This window comes from Camellia sinensis, chromosome 10, assembly GCF_055761805.1.
Source record: "Camellia sinensis isolate YWXY chromosome 10, ASM5576180v1, whole genome shotgun sequence".
NCBI classification, from domain to species: Eukaryota; Viridiplantae; Streptophyta; class Magnoliopsida; order Ericales; family Theaceae; genus Camellia; species Camellia sinensis.
The window spans coordinates 173,197,827-173,219,358 of NC_138970.1; the positions used below are offsets into that span (position 1 = coordinate 173,197,827).

Sequence of the window (21,532 nt, forward strand, 5' to 3'; positions counted from 1 at the left end):
AAAAACTTATTTGATAATTTTTTTGGTTTATAAATAGTTGTCTCAGTTTATAAATTTGAGGAAAAAACGTAAACTCCAAAAATGAGTTTACGTTTTCCAGTTTCAAATTTTTTTTAAAATAATTTATTTTCATTTTTTTTTTCAAATAATTTTTTTTCAATTACTTTTTTTTTCAAATAATTTTTTTCCCAAATAATTTATTTTCAATTTTTTTTTCAAATAATTTTTTTTCAATTATAATGTGTGTGATCCCATTGTCATAAATAATAAAAATAAATATAAATATTTTAGGCCTGAACAAATATATTTTTTAGTTTATGTTTTTAAAATTTTTTAAACATTTTGTTCAAACCAAACGCGTTTGTAATTTATGTTTTTCTAAAAATAAACAAAAATCAGTTTATAAAATTTTTATAAACATAAACAAAAAATATAAACGTTACCAAACACTACCTTTTTGTTCACAATACCTAAACAACTCTAGACTTTATCTGTAGTTCTCCAAATTAAGATTTCTATGTCATTCAATAGGGGATATGGTTCAAATCAGGGGTGAGTAGCGGATATTTTGATTCGTTGAAATTGATCGAATTAAAATCGATCCGTTATATTTTGGACGGATACGTGATGACGAGCGGACAGTTATAGATTGATTTTTTTTCAATCCTTCTAATTTTAGACAGTTGCGGATTGATTTTTTTCAATCCTTTTAATTTTGGACGGATGACAGATTTGAAGTTCTTTTGTCTGCAACCGAACCGTCAAACCGCGCGCACCCTTAATAATTTGTAAGAGTTTTTGTTTTCAATTTGTTTAGATATTTTGTTTATGTTTTCACTTTATTTTCAATTTGGAAATTCTTTTATCAAACGACAAGGGTTGATATTTAGTATTTTTGTTTGAAAAATAAAAGGCTTAATTCATTTTTAAAAAATTAAATTAAATAGTTTTAAAATAAAAAAAGTAATGAAATAATTTTGATAACGCATGATTTTTTTATATTTATTTATTATTAGTATTTGACAATTTACTTAATAATTTTTTTGTTATATTGATTTGAATTGTTATCTAAAAAAAATGTTAACAAATTATATTATATTCAAAATTTATAAAAATTTAAATTATCAAATCGATTCAATTCTATTCACTAATCGCTTTAATCTATATCCGTCAATTCCACAGATGAATACAAATTGATATTTTCTAATACACTCATTCGACGAATGAATGATAGATTAAAATTTTTTCGCCAATAACCGAACCACCAACACCGTCCAAATTACAAATTTGAATTGAATAAGCAAGTGGAAATTAGATGACAAAATGCCCGATGCGTTTTAAATGATTTAAATATTCAACGAGGATAAAAAGCCAAGTCAAAAGTTTGAATTAAGGTCAAGTGTAACAAGTTAAAAAATTAAAAAATTATTTAAAAATTTAAAAAATTATTATTATTTATCAAAAATCAAAAAGTACGGCTGCACAACACTCAATTCTAATTTTTCTCTACACACTAATTTATACAATTTTTTAATACACATTTTTTCATAAAAAGTCAAAAAGTTAACTCAAATATTTATATTTTTTTTCTTAACTTTTTAGTCCAAAAAGATAAACAGTGCACTTATTTAGGACACCCCAAACAATCCATAAGTAACTACCAAATGATTAGTCACAACTAATAACAAAGATATACTAGTAAATAAACATTAGTACAACTCCAAATGAATTTAATACAGGGACGACTCTCATCTTTGTTTTTTGTTTTTTGTTTTTTTTTTTTTTTGCTCTAAAGAAAAAGGGCTCTGAGGTGTCATCACGGCCCCGTGGGCCCTGACCCCAGGGTAACCGGTCGCCAGTCAGGAATTAACCCCCACCAAGCGGAGGACCCACCACCAAGGCACCAATGGAGCGCAACCACATGCCCTAGCAGAGGACAGGTTGTCGAGGGGAGTACAAGGCGTGTTCTCATGAAGAGATTTGAAACACCCCCTCCCAGAAATCGACCTGGCTCACTGCTGGGGAATGCACTGCATTCTTCACTAGGCCACCAACCATGGTGGTGGACGGCTCTCATCTGATGAGGTCACATTGCATATTAAATTCATAGGATTAGATGATGAGACCATGCCGATCATTACAAAAAACAAAAACAATATTAAAAGAAAGAAAAAATAAAAAAATAATTGATCATTGTTATCTTTGTAGATAACAAAGAAGTTTTATTTTTTTCAATTATTTTTTTGGGTAAAGAATGGAATAATACTTGTTATGGAGATATATTTTGTAAATGACAGCACGTGGTCAAGGTAACACCAAAGTGTCAGTCGAGGTGCCATGTGGCTTGGTTTCTGATGCCGAGGTAACCTCTGCTAAGCCGAGGTTATCTGCAAAGATATCGGAATCCGGGATGAACGGATAAGGGACAAAAATTCTAGAACAGGGGAAGATCTTGGTCTGGATAAAGATAAAACTCTTAGAGAGTTTATCTCTATCTAGCTGGGAGTCTAAGATGAGTATTGAGCCAAAGTTCATTGAAGCTAGGCTTCTACAGGGATCAGGTTAGTGCTGGCTATAAAAGTAAGGCACCTTTGTAGGTCTAAGGTAGGCTTTTTATTAGAGCATCTGTATCAGCATTGCCAAAATAACAAAAAGGTAAAATATAGCTAATAAATCACAAAATTGTTCCTCCATCAGTCTCAATAATTTTTTTTCTAAATTAACTTTTTGTTAAATTTGCTACACTGCCTCAACAAATTTATTGAGGCACTATTCGTTAGTTGCATGATTTTTTATTATATTTTCTGGAGCAAAACTGAGCCAAAATCTTTAAATCGGTTGTCCACTCGAATGTCCTGTGAGTGCCTGTAGAAAAAGAAGAAAAATGTCCAAAATTAGCTTAACCGGTCGACCGATCAACGACATTTTTTTTTTTTTTTTGCATTTTTTAAGAATTGTTTAGGTGGCATCTCACCAATTTAATAAAAAAGAAATAACAACAAATACAATAAGAAATCAATATTTTAATAAGATTGAGTTAGAATAAAGAGTTTGATGCAGTGAATACTAAAAAGGTGACTAGTTAAAATAGCAAAAGTGAATTTTGAGTTATAATTTGACTAAAAATTTGAAGAGGCTGATGCAGATGCTCTTATTTTGGCTAGTGAGTTAAACACTATTTGTTATCTTTGATAGATATATTGACTTGATTATCGGAGTACTCCCGGGTGGACGAACCATCACTGGATTCTTATCTTTCTGCAATAGGTTATTCGGGCTAATCTATTCTACCAGTGTTTTCCAGCTGAGTTCCCCATTTGGTTGTGTGGTTGGAAATCAACACCCACACTTGTCTTTATGGTATGCTAGAGGTTCTCCATTATATATATTTTTTGAATAAATGTTATTGTTGCCATACCATCAATAAATATCCCTTTCCCAACTTGAGCCATTAAAAACTTGGGGCTTGGGGTATGCTCCCTCCCGGTCTTAGGTTGAATATCTACTAGTAGTAATAAGTTTCTTGGAGTCATGTTTATACAAAGCGTTTGCTTTGACTTTAAATAGGACCCTCGCAAATAAGCAGTGGGATTGATTTCTTGAAATTAGTCGAAGTGCGGGTAAACTGATCCGAATATTCGATTATCAAAACAAAAAAACAAAAAAAACTTGAGCAATTCCACCATCGTAAGTGGATTGCACCAATGAATAAAGAGAACGTGGTAGCAAAGGGCTTTTTTTGTGGCCAGCTAAAGTGAAAAAGACATAGTGGACTGATGGCCAAGATTTGAAGTAAGGGGATTTGACGGAGACGATGGTGATGGCTTTGTTAGTGACGACAATAGCAGTAGAGGTGGAAGTGGAAGGAGATAAAAGAGGAAATCTATTTGGTATGTGTATGGTGGGTGGATAAGACAAAAAGTTGTGTATCGCTTAATGCGACAATAAGGAGAAGATGAATGACAATAAGTGGTATCTGGTTTTAAAGATATGAATAATTTAAGAAAGAATAATAGCATTTTATTGGAGGTGAAAAATTCTATAATATCGAAAAATTCTATTTGTATATCACTATTCTTCTTAGTACACACTATCATTCTAACTTTTGACTATGTTTTTTCTTCCTTAAACAAATTACATTTTTGTGCATTAACCAAATCACTGCATTTCTCAATAACCACTAACCATTCTCACTAACACTATCAACTACCCCACCATTACCTCCAATCTCCGCCGACTGTCCTTAGTTACGACCATTACTATCCACCTTATCAACCACCATCGCAACCCCTCAAACCCTATTATTCCACCATCCTTTGCCCCCGTGACTTACTATTCCTTGTGACTGCCACTCAAGAGAGAGAGAGAGAGAGAGAGAGAGAGAGAGAGTCTTGGTTTCTAAATCTAGGGTTTGAACAACCGAAAGAAGAAGAAAGAGGAGATGAGCATGGCCGACTCTAGACTAAGCCTAGTAAGGCCTGTGCCTAAGATCTAAAAAATTAGGCCCAAACAAAACTCCCAAATTCATTAATCTTTTACTATATTAAAAATTCAAATTGGCCCAATTTTATTTTATTAATTTAGGCCAGTTTAAATAGCTCAAAAAATTTAGTTTGGCTCAATTGATAAAAGGCCCAATTCAAAAATATTTATAAGTGTTAGTTGTTAACCCAATTCAAAAAATAAAAAATAAAATATATGCATATGTATTAGTCGTTAGCCCAATTCTATTTCGCCTCTTTTTTTTATTTTTTATTTTCTTATAACTCTCTTTATGGTCCAATTATGTGTCATTTTTAGTGAATTTTTTAATATTTTACGCAATTTTTAAAAATATTTTGTAGATACACATAATATGGATACAATTAAAAAGTATAATATTTGTGATTTTTTTTTTTTTAAAAAATTATCAAATACAAAAAATATTTTAAAAAATATGAATTGCAAACTCAAAAAATTATTTTTGAAAACTCTAAACTAAACATGGTGATTTTTATTTATTTATTTTTTGTATGAAAATCTAAAAGGTTCTCGGAAAATTATTTTGCTTATTCAAGGCCGGTCCTGGAGATGAGGCTTATTGTGAGAGTGGGATTGGTTGGTGAAGGTGTTGGAATGAGGGACGACGGGGCGAGGAAGGTGGTGGTAGTGGTTGTTGCGGCGGTAGATGACAATGAAGACTATTAAATTAGGAATAAGGTTGAAATTTTGAGAAGATGAAAATATTTTAGGCTTATTAGATTTATCCATAATTATTACACAATTCTAACAAAAAGAACGATAACTTCTAAAAAGTAATGTTAGGTATATTAAAATTTTTATCAAATATTTATATGGATGTAAGACTTACATCGATGTAAGTGGTTTGATAGATATTTTGTGAGTGATTTGATAAAATTTTTAAAATCTGTACTATTTTTGTTTTTAAATCTTTGAAGAAATCTCTATCATTATGAGTAATTATAACGAGGTTCTTATATGATAACGTTGACAATTTAAAATCAAAATAAGAAAAAATTATTTCTTAATCCAAGTATTACGTAGTCACCAAGGATCTTTTAAAGTGTTTTTTTTTTTAAATTTCTTAAAGTGATGTATTATGTGGTTAAAATTTAATGTTAAAAAATTAATATAACTTATTATTAAATTTCAATCACATAATGCACCACTCTAAGAAATTTAAAAAAAAAAAAAAAAAAACTCTAAAAAATCCTTTTTCCTACGTAGTCATGCTCTTGTCTAATCACAAATTGTCATGCTCCCTCTTAGAGCATCTCCAACCCACTAGGCATATGATGCTTGTTAGTCAAAATGCCTAATGTGACTCACTTTTTTCAACTCCAATGCACTAGGCATATGCTTAGGCATTTTGGCTCAGCTCACATTCACTAGCTACATGTAGCTAGCCTTCAAGGCTAGGCAAAATGTATTTAATCATTAAGATTATTTCCCTCCATCTTTGTTGCTAACGTGGCATTCTATAAAGTTAATAGTATTTGGATGAATAGCTAAAATAAAGAGCATGGTTGGGGCAGAAACATGAAATCGTTGATAGGCAAAATAAAATGTATACTTTATAGTAATATTTAGATAGGTAAAATGCCTAATACCATTGAAGATGCTCTTATATCCTAAGCACCTACACAAAAGCATAAACATAATCTTCTTCGCAATCACAACTGTCCGGAACACCTACCAAATAACTTCTCAAAATTAAGAGGGGGGAAAAATGATAATATAACCTGAATTATGATGATGGGGTTCAGTTATGTACGTGGCCGGCTATAACGGGTCAAAAGCAACAACTGCCAAAGCCAACAATGGATGATTCCGAAGCTTATTTCACCCAAAATCCGCAATTGAGAAAGAGCGCCTCGTCCCCCACAGTCGTCCGATCGCGATCTCCGTTTCAACCCTCAGCTCTGGACACCGGAACCGAGGTCGCCGACCGGCGACATCGTAATCCGGCGACGGCGAGGCGTTGCTTTCTCAGCAATTGCACCAATCGTATCCGAAGATGTCGACCGTGATTGAATCGGAGGAGGGGGACAACTTTTGCGAAGAGGAATTTGAGAGAGTTGATCTTGAGGACGATGGGAATGAAGACGTGAGGAGAAGAGTCGTTAGGGTTTTGGAAGAGGGATCGACGACTAGAGGAATCAAGAGAGTTGAGCTTTCTTGGTGTAAATTGAGGATTCTTCCTGAAGATTTTGGGAAGATTCATGGCTTAACCACTCTTGACCTATCTCATAATCACTTAGAGGTTAGTAAATACCAATTCCATTAAAAATAATAATAATAACACTCATGTTGTTCTGAATTTTGGATTTTCTTTATGCAAATCTAGTTAGTGCAATCAATGTTTCTTGATTCTGGTATGAATTTGAATTTCACATGTTATAGAGGGAAAATAAAATAAAATAAAAATTATACCTTTGGAACAAGTGGTGAAAACACAAGAATTCCCACTTCAATTTGAGCTTAGAAGATTAATGTGGTGCAAATCTAGTTAGTGCAATCAATGTTTCTTGATTCTGGTATGAATTTGAATTTCACATGTTATAGATGGGAAAAAAATAAAATAAAAATTATACCTTTGGAGTGAAACACAAAATGTCCCACTTCAATTGGAGTTTTGAGCTTAGAAGATTCATCTAGTTATGGGGTGGGGCGGAGAGGTGGCAGGAACTATAAATAAGAGAGGTGATATGCTATATATATTATTACGGATAATGAATTTATAGAGATGAGAGTTAAAAGATGTGAGATGAGAAATAAAGAAATAAAAATAAATTTTAGTGTTTTAGTCCTATTATATTTAATAAATGTAATTGGGCCAAGGGAAGTGTAGAACAGGGCGGGGGAGGAAAAACCTTGCAGGGTGGGGCGGGGAGAAATTGCCATCCCTATTTATGTTGGCTGGCTTTTTTGGTGTACTTGTGCCGGCACTACCATGGCTGCTATTGGATGGATCCTTTGATGATGGCATTTCACAATTTGCCCAAATTCTTTGATAATGCTTTTGTACTGGACAAGTTCTTTGATGGACATAATGCTGCATTGTGTATGTATCTGTATGGTGACTATCAGACCACTTGCAAGGTTATCAGGAGCTGATGTTTGTAATGATATTTAGCTTATTTGTGAGGTTTAGAAGGCATTTTATTGTATATTTTTGGTTAGGTTTAAGTAGTCAATCTATATATATATATATATATGTGCAAAGAAAATTGGACGATTAACACAGAAACATAGTGAACTGCATATGCTGAACTGCTGATACAGTTAGGCATTTGGTGATGTGTATATCTGTTCATTATGTATTCAAATGAAATCATAAATTGCTTTGAAGCTTCACTTTTTTGGTTACAACTGCATATGTTGGTGTGGGGTTTTGTTTTGGTAAAACTGAGTGAAAATTAGTGAACAAAGGTCTTGTTTGATTATCAAGATTAATAGTGAAAGGATAAATAATCCCATGAATTAATGTATGATTAGTTATTCAATTAAATTAGTGAGATAATCATTTCTTATATATTTTTTTTTTCTTTCATACTTGAAATTATGATCACCAACTCCTCTTAATATTAAAAATTCGTTAATTTCGTTGGATTGAATGTCCAACATACATGTAATCTAGTTAAGAAAATTTGCAATCAAACATAGGATATTGAGTCCATAGACTAATAATCCCAATCATATGCTATAATCCTACTAATCAAACATGTTTAAAGTGCTGGGCTATTTATTGTTGCTCCACTTGCTGTTTTCGGAATTCCGAGGGCATGTCGATCACGTGTCTTGCTGAAACTGCATTTTGAGCATTTTGGTTCAAGTTTTTAACTGTATTGAGTATTTTATTTATTTATTATTTTTTCATAAAATATACCAGCCAAATAATAGTTAAATTTTCTGTTATGGGTGCATAAAAATATCTTATGGTCTAGTAATCTACAGCAAAATTTTGTAGTAGTAGTTATTTTTCAGGGAACTGACAGAAATTTTTTAAAGCATGGTTTTTACTGGTCAGAGACTTCTAATTCAGTGCTGATATGTAACCATGATCTCGTTTAATCGATTATCCATTGTTTGGATTTTGATCCTGACATTGTTCCTAACATGCAAGTTTTGTATGGGAAGCAGAGCATCCCCGATTCAATTGCAGGACTAAAGAAATTACAGGAGCTTAATGTTTCATCCAACCTTTTGAAGTCCTTGCCAGACTCTATTGGATTGTTGATTAATCTGAAGGTCTTGAATGTGTCGGGGAATAAGCTCACCTCTCTTCCTCCAGGCATTGGTCGCTGCCGGTAAATCTATTATTTACTTTTTATGTATATTTGTCAAGTATATATGTATATGTTTTAGTTTGATTTCTCATCAATTTGATATTGGTTTCTACTTGATTCCAGTTCACTGGTGGAGTTGGATACAAGCTTTAACAATATAAGGTATTTGCCATCAAATGTTTGGTATGGGCTGGTGAATCTTAGAAAGCTCTCAATTCACCTGAATAAGATCCAGACCTTACCACCATCGATTTGTGAAATGTGGTCTTTGACATATTTGGATGCTCATTTCAACGAGCTCTCTGGCGTGCCATATGCGATTGGGAGATTAGCAAATCTTGAGGTCTTGAACCTAAGTAAAAATTTTAGTGCTTTCACGGTGCTTCCAGAAAGTTTTGGTGAACTGCTTAACCTCAGGGATCTTGATCTCAGCAACAACCAAATCCGAGCTCTTCCTGACACGTTTGGCTGGCTTGAAAATCTAAACAAGCTCAACTTGGATCAAAACCCAATTGTAATTCCTTCAAAGGAGATTGTGAGCAAGGGGGTTGAAGCTGTGAGGGATTTCATGTTAAAGAGGTGGATTAACGTCATACAAGCTGAAGAACTGAACAGCATGCTTCAAGCAAATAAACATTCGAAGACTGTGTGGTGGGCATTGAGAACATGTGTGTTGAAAGGGAGCACACTTCCACGGACCCGTCTTTGAATCAAGAGATGTGATTTCAAAATCTTTCCTTATCTGTAAATTTATTAGTTTGTAATGAAGCATGTGTTGTTGACGTGTTTTGCGGCTTAATGGTGAATTTCCATTATCCCAACTCCGCATGTTGTGTGATGTTTTGCCATATCTTGCTTTTATCTGTATAAATTTGAACTCACCTTGTACTCATGGTTTGTAACCAGTGAATTGATATGACTTATTATTACATAATTGATGGCTAAGAGCCTATCTTGTTATCCCCAAATTCATTTGAGATGTGAGCATGTTGATTACACCTACAACAGAAATGGAAATAGAGTGTTTCGTGGTTTTAAAATGATGAATTTTGTCTCGACTTGGGGTTTAGAGATGTGCTCTCTCCAGATCTCATGGAGGGAGCATTTTGTGTGTGTCGGAATTAGTCAAATTGCGTGTAAGATGATGCAGATATCCCATCATTTAAAAAAAATTAAAATAAAATAAAAAAACCACCGCCACATCCCAATTTGATGGGCATAAGGTTATAATATTGATTTGTGAATAATTTTTTTATTGACTTTTTTTTTCAATACACTTGGCAAATACTCTGAGGTTTTGATTTTTTTGATTTTTAGTGATTTTTTTAAAAAAAAAATTTGTAGTGAACTTTTTTTTCTTTGTCCCCTTTATGCTTGACTCATTTCTCATTTTGAACTATAAAGTTTATTTTTGAAAAATTAGTCTAAAGTCTCTCTTCTATTTTTAGTAATAGAAGATATCTATAATATTATTTTATGATGTCTAAGGTCCCTCAATCTCACACCAATATCATAGACAAATTTGATTCTCTTACATCAAATCTCTCTATCTGTTCGAATCCTACCAAACTCAACACACAAAGCCAAAACCAGTCCACTCCCGCTTTCCCTCTCCTCTCTTTTCTTTATCTGTCCAAACCAAACCCTAGTCTACTTACGATCTGGATCTCTACAATCTTCTCTCTCTCTCTCCTCTCTCTCTCTCAACATCAATACACAGACATACCACTGATGGCGAAGTGTTTGGGCCGTCGTCCACCAAGTCTATAGCGTTGGTAGCATCGCTGGTTGACGGGAACGTGAAGCACCGCGATCTGAGCCGGACCACCACGATCAAACCACCATGATCTGAGCCGAGAACCACTGCAATCTGAGCCGGACCACCGCGATCTGAGCCGTGATTTCTTGTTTTCTTCTTTCTCTTTCTGGCAGTCTGTTTGTCTGTCTCTCTCTGTCTTTCTCTCACTACACCATTGTGGAAGGGTTTGTTGGTGGTGATGGAGGTGACGGCCTACTGTAAGCCACCGGTGAAATCCTCAGTGTGGCCTCACATGGCCATCACTCCTTAGCTATGAAGGTAACTACTACGACTACTACTTCTCTGATTTTAATACTATCTTTGTTTAAACATTAAATTCAATTTAGGGAAAAAAACAAAATTGTAAAAAATTTGTCTTGGATTGGACAGACTGCATTCATCTATCTGGGTGGAATGTCAGATTTTGAACAAATGGCTATCTAAAAGGTAGAGGTGTTGTTGATTGCATTGCTGAAAGAATATGAAGAGTTCAAATGGCTGGCTAAGAGAGGTAGAGCCGATGATGGGGTTTCCATGTTGGTTCTTTCTCTGGTTTTGTTAAAGGCAGAGAAAATGATAAACAAATCAAAGAAAATTATAAGTAAATCAGAGAGAATTTCTATAGTTTGGATTGAATTTTTTCTGGTTTGGACCAGAGAATTTTTTTAGGTTGAATTGAATTTTCTCTAGTTTAGATCAGAGAATTTCTTTAATTTTTTCTGATTTGATTTGAGGGACCTTAGATATTATGAAAATATTTGATATGTTTTATGCTATAAAATCTTAATACCAAGAACTTTAAAAAAAAAAAATCTCCTTTATTTTTCCATACTTTGGCCTTTTATGTTTCAAACCTTAGAGGGCGAGATGTAATTTCCGAAATTTCAAGAGAATATTTGTAATTTAGCCAAACCTTAAGGAAGGTATATGTAATTTGAACTTTTTTTTATTAGACGCAAATTAAAATTTTAATATAACAATATATTTTTACGTTAGGTGATAGTTATGATGATATTTTTTTTGGTCTAATTTGAAATAAAAGTTAACTTTAAGAATAAATTAAAAAATATTTGAAACATAAAGTGCCCAAAAAAGAAAGACCAAAATAATAATAATAATAATAATAATAATAATAATTAAGAACCAAAATAAAAAAAATGACCACACATAAAAGGGTCAGAGTGTAATTTACCCAAACAGTAATGATCAATCTTTTTTTAAAAATATGACATTTGGCAACTGTCCTATTCAATTATTGAAACACTACTTTTCACATATAACTACTATATTGCAACTTTAGCAATTCTAATGGCAAATCATTAAGGTTAAGTTTGACATCTCATATATAATTTATTTTTTTATTTTTTTATCTTTTTTTTATCACATTACTTCTCTATTTTTCTGTACATCTTTTTATAAAAAGATAAAAAGTATACTTATTTAGATCATTCCAAACAACTCCTAAAAATGATCTCAACATGTTGAGTTATGTTAAGAAGGCTATGTTTGGTGTGGGATTGAAACGAAGCTTTGCTTGAGACCTTGTTTTGTGTTAAGGTCAGTAAATAAAAAATTGTGCCTTTTTATATATAAATGTCACAATATTAATTAAAATATGAAAAAATCAATATTAAAATAATAACACACTTCCTGTTCAGTTTTAAAAAGTTGTTAGTGATTTTAGAAATTTCATGAATACATCACCTAATTGCCGTCACTTGTTAATCAATTCTTGTGTTCCGAAAGACTGAAACGTTAGGAAGTGAGGTGAGAATTTTGTGTCCTTACTTGACCTTTTGAACCCACAACGTCACATTGATTTTGAGTTTGCATGAATGTATGAAGAAAAAGAAAATTTTATTACGGCACTGTTACGTAGCTCGAAAATCAAATGACTCGAATGGTTTAAAATCTCAAAACGACGTCGTTTTAGGGTATTTTTTGATTCTCTTACCGGTAAGATAATATTTTCGAGCCATTCGAGCTCTACACATTCGAGCTCTCACGCATTTTTCATTTTATTATACACACTTCTAAAAAAAAGTGAATGTTAGATTCCTTTTTGTAATGGCATCAATTTTTTTTTTTTTTTTTTAAATTTTGTTGAATACAAAAATTCATAATTTTTTGATATTCAGGGTTCGTTAACTTTTTTAATTGACTTTTTAATTTTTTTAATTTTTTTAATCTAAGACTTTTTTTATTGTTTAGTTTTCTTGTTTTGATTTTTTTACTTTTTGTCTTGTGAATGACAAACTTTTTATTTTTTTTGTTAACTTTTTAACTTTTTGATTTTTTTTTTTGTCCATGTGTGATTATTTAGCCCAATGAAAAAACCAAACCGGGGCTCATAAATAACACAATTCAATATATCATCATATATTTTTGTAATACATTACTATACTAAAATTGATCATATTTGTTAACAAGCATGTAATTATCTTTGTGATTTGAAAACTAACAAATCATATATCAATAATACTATAAATTCAGAAGAAAAAAATGTATAGACAATTATTTTAAATGGGACAGTGAGACCCATGCCACAGATAATATATTTGATCACATATCTACCAAACCAAGTGGTTTAAATTTGATAGGTGTGTGTGCTTGCTTCCTTTCACAAATCTCTGGCTAACCATTTGTTCCATCAATAGCCCAAACCTTTCTTCAATCTTCTCATCATCAGCATCATCATCAGCATCGTCATCATTTTATTATGGACACTGCAACTTTCAAGTTAGCAAATGGCTACACTCCTTTGTCTCTCTCCTCCCCAAATTTCATACTCCCAGAGGACAAAAGACCATTCCTATCACAAGTACCATCTTTGGATTCAATTCCCATCATCAACCTGAACGAAGATCCAGAGTCTTTGATCAAGAAAGTATCGCGGGCTTGCGAAGAATACGGGTTCTTTCAAGTCATCAACCATGGAGTTTCAGAGGAATTGTGCACAAGAATGATGAATGCTGTTTCTGATTTCTTTGATTTGCCACCCCAAGAAAGAGGAACTCTATTCACAGATGATAAAACAAAACCAGTGAGGGTCTCTAACTACCATATTAAGGGGAAAGGAGAAGAGAAGGTGACTATGTGGAGTGAAACTTTTGCTCACCCTTGGCATCTTGTTGATGACTTCACCCATCTCTTACCTCAAAATCCTCCTCAATACAGGTACTTTTCTCCTGTTTCTATCATTTTTTTAGGGCAAATTACATTTTATTCTCGGTTGTCGCTTCATCTCTATCAACTAAAATTTGCAATTTTTTTTCCCTCAAAATTCGCTATTTTTTCCCTCTCTAATAAGTGTGAGCTAGATGAGTATACATATTTTTTACAAGTAGGTAAATTGGTCAACTCTTAAATGAATATTTTAGATTTCATTTCTTTGTTGTTGTATTTTTTAATAACAAAATCTTAACAAAAGATTGACATTAAAATAAATTAAAAGATTAGAATACAAAATGAATTAATATTTAATTGATAAGACAAAATAACAACTGGAACTGGGCTTTCTCTAGTTTTTAATCGGATTGGAGAGGTGATATCTAGTCCAATGAGCTCATTTCATGGAAAGAAAGATAGAAAAAATGGATGAAATATAAATAAAATATATTTATATTTTACCTAATTTTACATGTCTTTTCTTTTTTTCTTTTCAAAACTCTCTTCAAATCTTCTAACCAAACACAACGTAAGTGAATTAATTTTTATTTATTATAAAAAGATGTATAAAAAATAAAGAGGTGATATGATTTAAATAAGTCAAAAGTCAATAAAACTATTTCCTAAAAATAATTTTCAACTTTTAATTTATTTTGAGTAACATCATCTCTCATATTTTTTATATTTTAAAAAAAAATAAAAAAAATTAAATTTTAACTATCTTTTCAAAACAGTCCATAAATATATTTAATTTTAATTTTTTATCTATGAAACTTAAAGCTTGCTTTGGTTTGAAGTTTATCTATGATTGGAATGATTGGGAGGGAGAGAGGGTGGGTGCTGGGACAAGAAGTTGTCACAGCCCACCAGCAGGTTTATCTTAAATATATTTTTAATAATCTAAATTATTTATACTATAGGTTTCGTTAAATATATTATTTCAATAAAAATTTGAGATTAAGCAAACATGTGTAGCCCTATAATCAGTTTTAATTATTTTTTAAAAATTTATTAAAATTATGCTATTGCTTTTTTTTTTTATTATAAAAAATAAATGTGATTTTATTGTGGGTTATAGATCCCCAAATAATCTAATTTTTTCAATAGATGATCTATTTGACAAAATTCATAATATAAATAATTCGAATCATCAAAATAAATTTGAGACACATGTTATAAATGTCACTTCACTAACCCCACTCGATTTAGGAATAATTTGAAAAATTAGATAAAAGTTAATTTTTAATTTTTAATTCTTTAAAAATTACATCACTTCTCACAATTTTTTTACATACAAAACAAAAAAATAAAAAATAAAAATCAACTTTTAACAAACTTCCTAAAAACACCTTTTAGTAGGTTGTTGGTGAATATGCAAAAGGAGATTGGTGGATAATTAATGAGTCTCATCCTTATCTTGTGGACTTTTATTTATTTATTTATTTGGGATCTCTTGAATCAATTACACTTAATATTTTTATATTTTTTACTCTAATCTCATTTTGATCTTTTTATTTTTATTTGTGGTAATGAATTTTTTATATTTTAAGTCAAATTACAATGTAACTTCTTTACCACCTATAACTAATGAGATTGACAAAAATTAAAAGTGAAAAAATTAAAATGAGATTTTAGTATAAGCATAAGAATTAAAATGAGATGATGAAAGTATAAAAGCACTAGTAATATGAAAATAATATCACCTTTAACTGACATGATAAGTTCCGTCAACCTTATTAATTGTAGATAGATGGAAGAGTAATATTACAACTTGATTTAAAGTATATAAATTGATTATTACAATTTAAAAAAAGAATAGACCAAAGTTAAATTAGAGTGAAAATACAGGAATACCCAGTGTAATTAACCACATCTTTTTTCTACTTTATAACATATGAGCATATGCTTAATTTTGATTTTTTTTTTTTTTTTTGATCTATGGAATGATTTAGAGGGGTCGTTGCTGACTATGCAAAGGAGATTGGTGTATTAATGAGTAGGCTCTTGAGCTTGATATCAAATGGCCTTGGACTAGATAAGGATTGCTTAGAGACAAGGATAGGTGAGAATCCAAGGCTAGTCACACAAGCAAATTACTATCCACCATGTCCAGACCCTGAGCTCACCTTGGGGCTGCCTGTTCACACTGATCTCAATGCGCTCACAATCCTCATGCAATCACAAGGGGTGATTGGCCTCCACGTCATCAAAGATGGGAAATGGGTAGCCGTTGATCCTGTCCCAAATGCATTTGTCATCAATCTTGGGGATCAGATCCAGGTATTTCGTTATCTTGATGATGATGATAGAATCCATAAATTATTTTTGTTGGATAAATTATAAATACATCACCTATATTTTGGTTTGTTTTATTTATTTATAAATTACAGTAATATTTTTAGGGCAATGCACTAATAAATTCCAAATCTTTATCTTATGACCCATTTGGTCCTATAGTTTATCTTATGATCCAATTAGTCCCAAGCTAATGTTAATGACAAAATAACCAGTGTTACATTATGTTTTGCGCTTTTTAGTAATGGTAAATGAGGAAAATCCCAACGTGGTATTGACTGAAATGCCTAAAACTCTGTAGATGTTTTTTTTCCCTCCAAACACATCAACAACATCAAACATCAACAAAACATCATCAAAAAATATCAACAACATCAAACTTTAAAAAAACATCATCAAACATCAAACATTACAACATTAATCATCAACATGTGAACATCAAACATTCCGGTCCAACAACGTCAACAAAAAATTTGAATTTTGGAAATTTACCATAGAGGGTATATACATCAAACAAAAACATCAACAACATCAAACATTAACAAAACATCATCAAACTTCAAACATCATCGACATTAATCATCAACATATGAACATCAAACATTCCGGTCCAACAGCATCAACAAAAAAAAATGAATTTCAGGGCCTAATCGAACATCAAACATTGTTCTTCAAACATTGAACATCTCCACTATCAAACATCAAAACATCAGGGCCTAATCGAACATCGAACATCAAACATTGAACATCAAAACATTGTTCTTCGGACTCCCATTTCCTCTGTGGAATTTCTAGATGGATTGATAACTGAGATCTCGTGGCAAGGTTTGCATACGGTTCATGACACAACAGAGAAATCTGCGAACCAAAATTCAAGAGAAACAGATTAAGATTTGAATTAATTAATAATTGAGGATTTAATGTGTAAATTGAATATGACTAGTCCTATTTACCTCTGGATCTGGATGAGTTATATGATCTCTTACAGTGAAGAATGTCGCTTTGGATCCCATCGTGTTGTTCGAGAAGCGAATCGTCTCTTCTGGAAGCTACCGGCGGTATGATTCCGACGGCCGACGCAGCCGATCGGCTCTTTCTGAGATGCTTGCACACCTCTCGAAGAGGCGCTTGTTGGGACACAGACGGTGGAGCAACCGCTATCTGCGGCGGCTTGGGCCCACTGAAAGACTCCACAGTGCTACTCAAACTGCTCGAAGTCGGCCTCTAACAAACATCTTCTCTCTCTTTCGCCATTGATGAATAGTTGCACAGTGAGAGAGAGAAATCACACCCTCAAAAGGGTATTGATGTAAAAATAAATAAATCAAATCACACCCTAAAAAATCTGGCAATACATAAGGACTAAATGGTATACACAAAAATTTATAGGACTAAATGGTTTAACTTTTTACAGGATAGGATTTATGGGTAATTTTTTCATATTTTTATCATTAATTTTACTTTTTACTAATATTAAAAAAATGTAACTTCCCACTTACAAATCGGTTATAACAACTCTTTCTTTCCTTTTTTCATTTTTTATATAATTTATTGTCATTTTTGTATATATATATATATATTTATTTGGCAAACAATATGTGTGTTTTTTCTACTGGTATATGGCAAGTGGTGTTTTAGCTTTTTTTTTGGATTAAAATTTATAAAAAAAAGATAAAATAAGTTAAAATAGTTAATAAAATTAAATGTCCCATCAAACTCATAATCATTTCACTTTTTTTCTTACAAAATTATATCCAACTACAAAAAAAATTTCAATTATCTTTCCAAACATAAAAATTTTAGTCTACTAAAATAGTCAAAAATTAGAATAACCTACTAAAATAGCCAACTTTCCAAAAGAGACCTACATATATATATAAAGTATAGGCTGAACTTGGTGTATTGAAACCTAAATTATCCTTCATTTTGTAACTACCCTTTCGTTTATAACTATCTTCGAGAGATGGGCGAGGGTTGGTTGCGGCCACAGAACCTCCAATCCGTCATCTGTCCGACAGCTTGGCGGATTGGAGAAAATTAATTCGCATTCGTCCACCAATCCGGCGAATATGGATTGAGCGGATTAGCGGTTTGGCGGATGGATGCGAATCGGTTTGGTGGTTTAAAATTTTATAAATTTTAAACATAATTCAACTTGTGCACTTCCTTAAAAAAAGAAGAAGAAAGTATTACAGTTAATGACTTAAAAAAATATTACAATCACTGCATGACTCATCCAAAGTAAGAAAGTTTGAAACTTTAGAATATCACAATCACTGCATGCCTCATCTACATACTACAATCACAGCATGTCTCATCCACATAAAATATTAAAATTTGTGGTTCTTAAAATATAAAAACAATTCAAACCACTAAAACCATGAATAGAGCAGTAGTAGAGATTGTATGTCTCTGTATTGTTACATCTATATCTGTTTTTCAAAACAAAAACCAACTAGCATATATCATATTTTCTATTTATTATTTTTAGAGATAGATTTAAAAACTAAAAAATATAGATAAATAACACGTTTATTTTTTTCAATTCAAAAAGATATTCAAGGTGAAAACTTTTTTTCAACAGAATATTTAAATTATTTTTTAATTGAAAACACAAACAGAATATTTAAACAAACTGAAAACACAAAATCTTATAAATTACTAGGGGTGTTTGCGATTTGGCGGCTCGGTTGTAGCCAAAGGAATCACAAATCCGCCATCCGTCCGCCAGATTGGCGGATTGAAGAAAATCAATCCGCAACCGTCCGCTCGTCATCACGCATCCGTCCAAAATGTGACGGATCGGTTCGGTTCAGTCAGTTTTGGTGGATTGGTATATCCGCTGCTCACACCTACTGTCTTCAATTAAACTGGATTTTGGGACAATTTAGGAATCTAGCTAAAAGTTAATTTTTGGCTTTTAACCCATTTTAGGTTACATCACGTCTCATATTTTTTACATACAAAAAGACAAAAAATTTAAAAAAGTCAAGAAATCAATTTTTAACCAATTTCTTAAATCACTCCTCTAATTACATATGTATAAATTTTAATTAAATATTTGAGGGACACTCATATTAGTTGTGTAGACCTTCATATATATATATATATATATATATAGAGAGAGAGAGAGAGAGAGAGAGAGAGAGAGAGAGAGGGGGGAGAGAGAGAGAAAGAATGGGAGTCGAGGGGAACGAAGGGGTGTGGACCGAGTTACTTATCTGCTTTTTATTTTTTTTGGAAAAATTTAAAAAAAGTAGAGTAAATTGTTTTTTTTTTTCAATTAATAACGGTATAAGATTTATTTACATAATTAAATGTATAAATTACTTGTACCTTTATCATTTTGTAATTACTTTTTTACTTTGTTCTTTTTAAATATTTTTTATTTTTTTATATACACATAATACACATTTTAATTATATTCTTAAAGTAGCCATTCGCACTCCAAATTAGCAAACACTTCTCAAAGAATGAGCTAGATTCATATTAATACGTTTTTTTTTTTTTTTTAAATTAACACTATATGTATACTTCTAATGTACCAAATGGTTTACGGTTTAGTGCATATATTATTGTTGCAGGTACTGAGTAATGGAAGGTATAAGAGTGTACATCACAGGGCTGTGACCAATAAGGAATTGCCACGCATATCGATAGCAATGTTTTATGGACCAAATAAGGACACTATGATTGGTCCAATTGATGATTTAGTTGATGAGAAAGAACACCCTCCATTGTATCGTAGCTATCTTTTTGCAGACTTTCTTGCAGAGTTCTACAAGCAAGAAGGGACTAGGAGGATGGTCAAGGAAGTTTTCCAGTTGCAGCATTGAGAAATCTTATTAGAGGATTTATAAATTAATCAAATTTACCACTCGTGAGTCGTGCACTTTTTATTATAATTTTATTTTAATAATTTCAGTTTCAATTATGCCAATTGACTTTTGTAGTTTAAGGCTTTATCTGGTTGTTTGGGTTTCTTGTGGTTTTTTAATTTTTTTATGAAATAAAAAAAATTAATGTATTAAGAAATTATTTTTTTTAGCTGTATGAAAAATCATGAATGACTGGTATATGACTTTCTTTTTTAGTTTTTATTTTTGAATTTTTTAATAGTTTTTTGACTTTAATTTTTTTTTTTTTATCTTAGCCTTTATTTGGGATGTGAGTTGGTTTTTTAACTTTTTGACTATTTTAACCTGAGGTTAAAAAGCCTCGCTTGTGATGGACTTTTTAATTTTTTTTTACTTTTGTAAAAGAAAAAATGAAATGATTATGATTTAGATATGATATGATATTTTGTCTTATTAACTTTTTAGTCTATTTTATATTTTTGTGACTATTTTAATAAAAAACCAACGTGCCAAACATAATTTTAAAAGCAAAGTTTATACCAAGAAGGCGTAAGTTCTAATGTCACATTCTGTCTATCTCTTGTTAATTAGGTTAATGAAAATAAAAATGAAATTTTAATAAAAATATAATAATCAAAGTAAAATTTTTATAAAAGTATAGAAGTGTTAATGAAGTAGTAAAAATGTCAATATGATCTAAGTGGCAAGTTTTATCAACCTTATTAATGTTAAATAGGCAAAAGCGTAATAACATAATTTGACTCAAAATATGATGAGTAAGGTTAGATATTCACAATTTAAATATTTAAATTTATCTATAGTAATGTGATAAAAAAGATAAATTTTATATAATTAAATATATAATAAATCAAAAGTTGATATGGATATTATCGCACATATCATTGTGGGTGTTTAGGAAGTTGCTATTTTAGTTTTTAGTTATTTGAGTAAGTTAAAATTTTTGTGTTTGAGAAAATGGCTGAATTTTTTTGTAATTGGATGTGAAATTTGTGAGAAAAAAGTGAAATAATTATAAATTTAATGTGACATTTTATCTTATTAATTATTTTAACTTATTTTATCTTTTTATGAATTTTAACTTAAAAAAGATTAAGGACTGGTTTGGCATGCTATAAAAAAGACAAAAAGTCAAAAAGTTACTGAAAAAACATAAAAGTTATCGCTATTCACAAATTAAAAATATAAAAAAAATTAATTTACACAAAAAAAAGTACAATCCACCTTTACACAGGTGATGGTATTGAAGTGACGGGGAAAATTACACAGGTGCACTGTGATGATACAAATTACAAATTAGATATATATGTATTCATTAAGTTAGAGGCTACTGTTGGGCCTGTGGGGGCCCACCACGGGTTCCATTTCGATAATCTGAATCATTCAATGTGTAGAACTCGTCGAGTACTATATGCTTGTAAAAAATCACGTTGATCGGATATGGATAGCTATGTGATCAAATCAGATTTTTGTCAGCCATTTATTTTTCACCGTCATTTTTTCATACAAAACTGTTTTGATCAGATAGCTATTGATATCCGATCAACATGATTTTTTTATAGGCATATAATACTTGACAAGTTCTACACATTACACGGTTCCGATTA

General features: G+C 31.4%; 2 protein-coding genes across 3 annotated transcripts; both read left to right on the plus strand.

Moving 5' to 3' along the window:
• The first annotated feature begins 6,125 nt into the window (after positions 1 to 6,125).
• On the plus strand, positions 6,126 to 9,757 carry LOC114275204 (uncharacterized). The gene is made up of 3 exons (XM_028217206.2): positions 6,126 to 6,763; positions 8,644 to 8,810; positions 8,913 to 9,757. The coding sequence occupies exons 1-3, from the start codon at positions 6,518 to 6,520 to the stop codon at positions 9,496 to 9,498; spliced, it is 999 nt and encodes a 332-aa protein (XP_028073007.2). The 5' UTR covers positions 6,126 to 6,517; the 3' UTR covers positions 9,499 to 9,757.
• A 607-nt stretch (positions 9,758 to 10,364) lies between these two features.
• LOC114275203 (protein DOWNY MILDEW RESISTANCE 6) lies at positions 10,365 to 20,085 on the plus strand. 2 transcript variants are annotated; one of them, XM_028217204.2, is made up of 4 exons: positions 10,365 to 10,866; positions 13,245 to 13,764; positions 15,708 to 16,035; positions 19,635 to 20,085. In XM_028217204.2, the coding sequence occupies exons 2-4, from the start codon at positions 13,307 to 13,309 to the stop codon at positions 19,884 to 19,886; spliced, it is 1,038 nt and encodes a 345-aa protein (XP_028073005.2). In that variant the 5' UTR covers positions 10,365 to 10,866; positions 13,245 to 13,306; the 3' UTR covers positions 19,887 to 20,085. The 2 variants fall into 2 exon arrangements, with proteins under 2 accessions (XP_028073005.2, XP_082748967.1); XM_082892841.1 differs by lacking the exon at positions 10,365 to 10,866 and having other exon boundaries at positions 11,437 to 13,764.
• Positions 20,086 to 21,532: the final 1,447 nt, after the last annotated feature.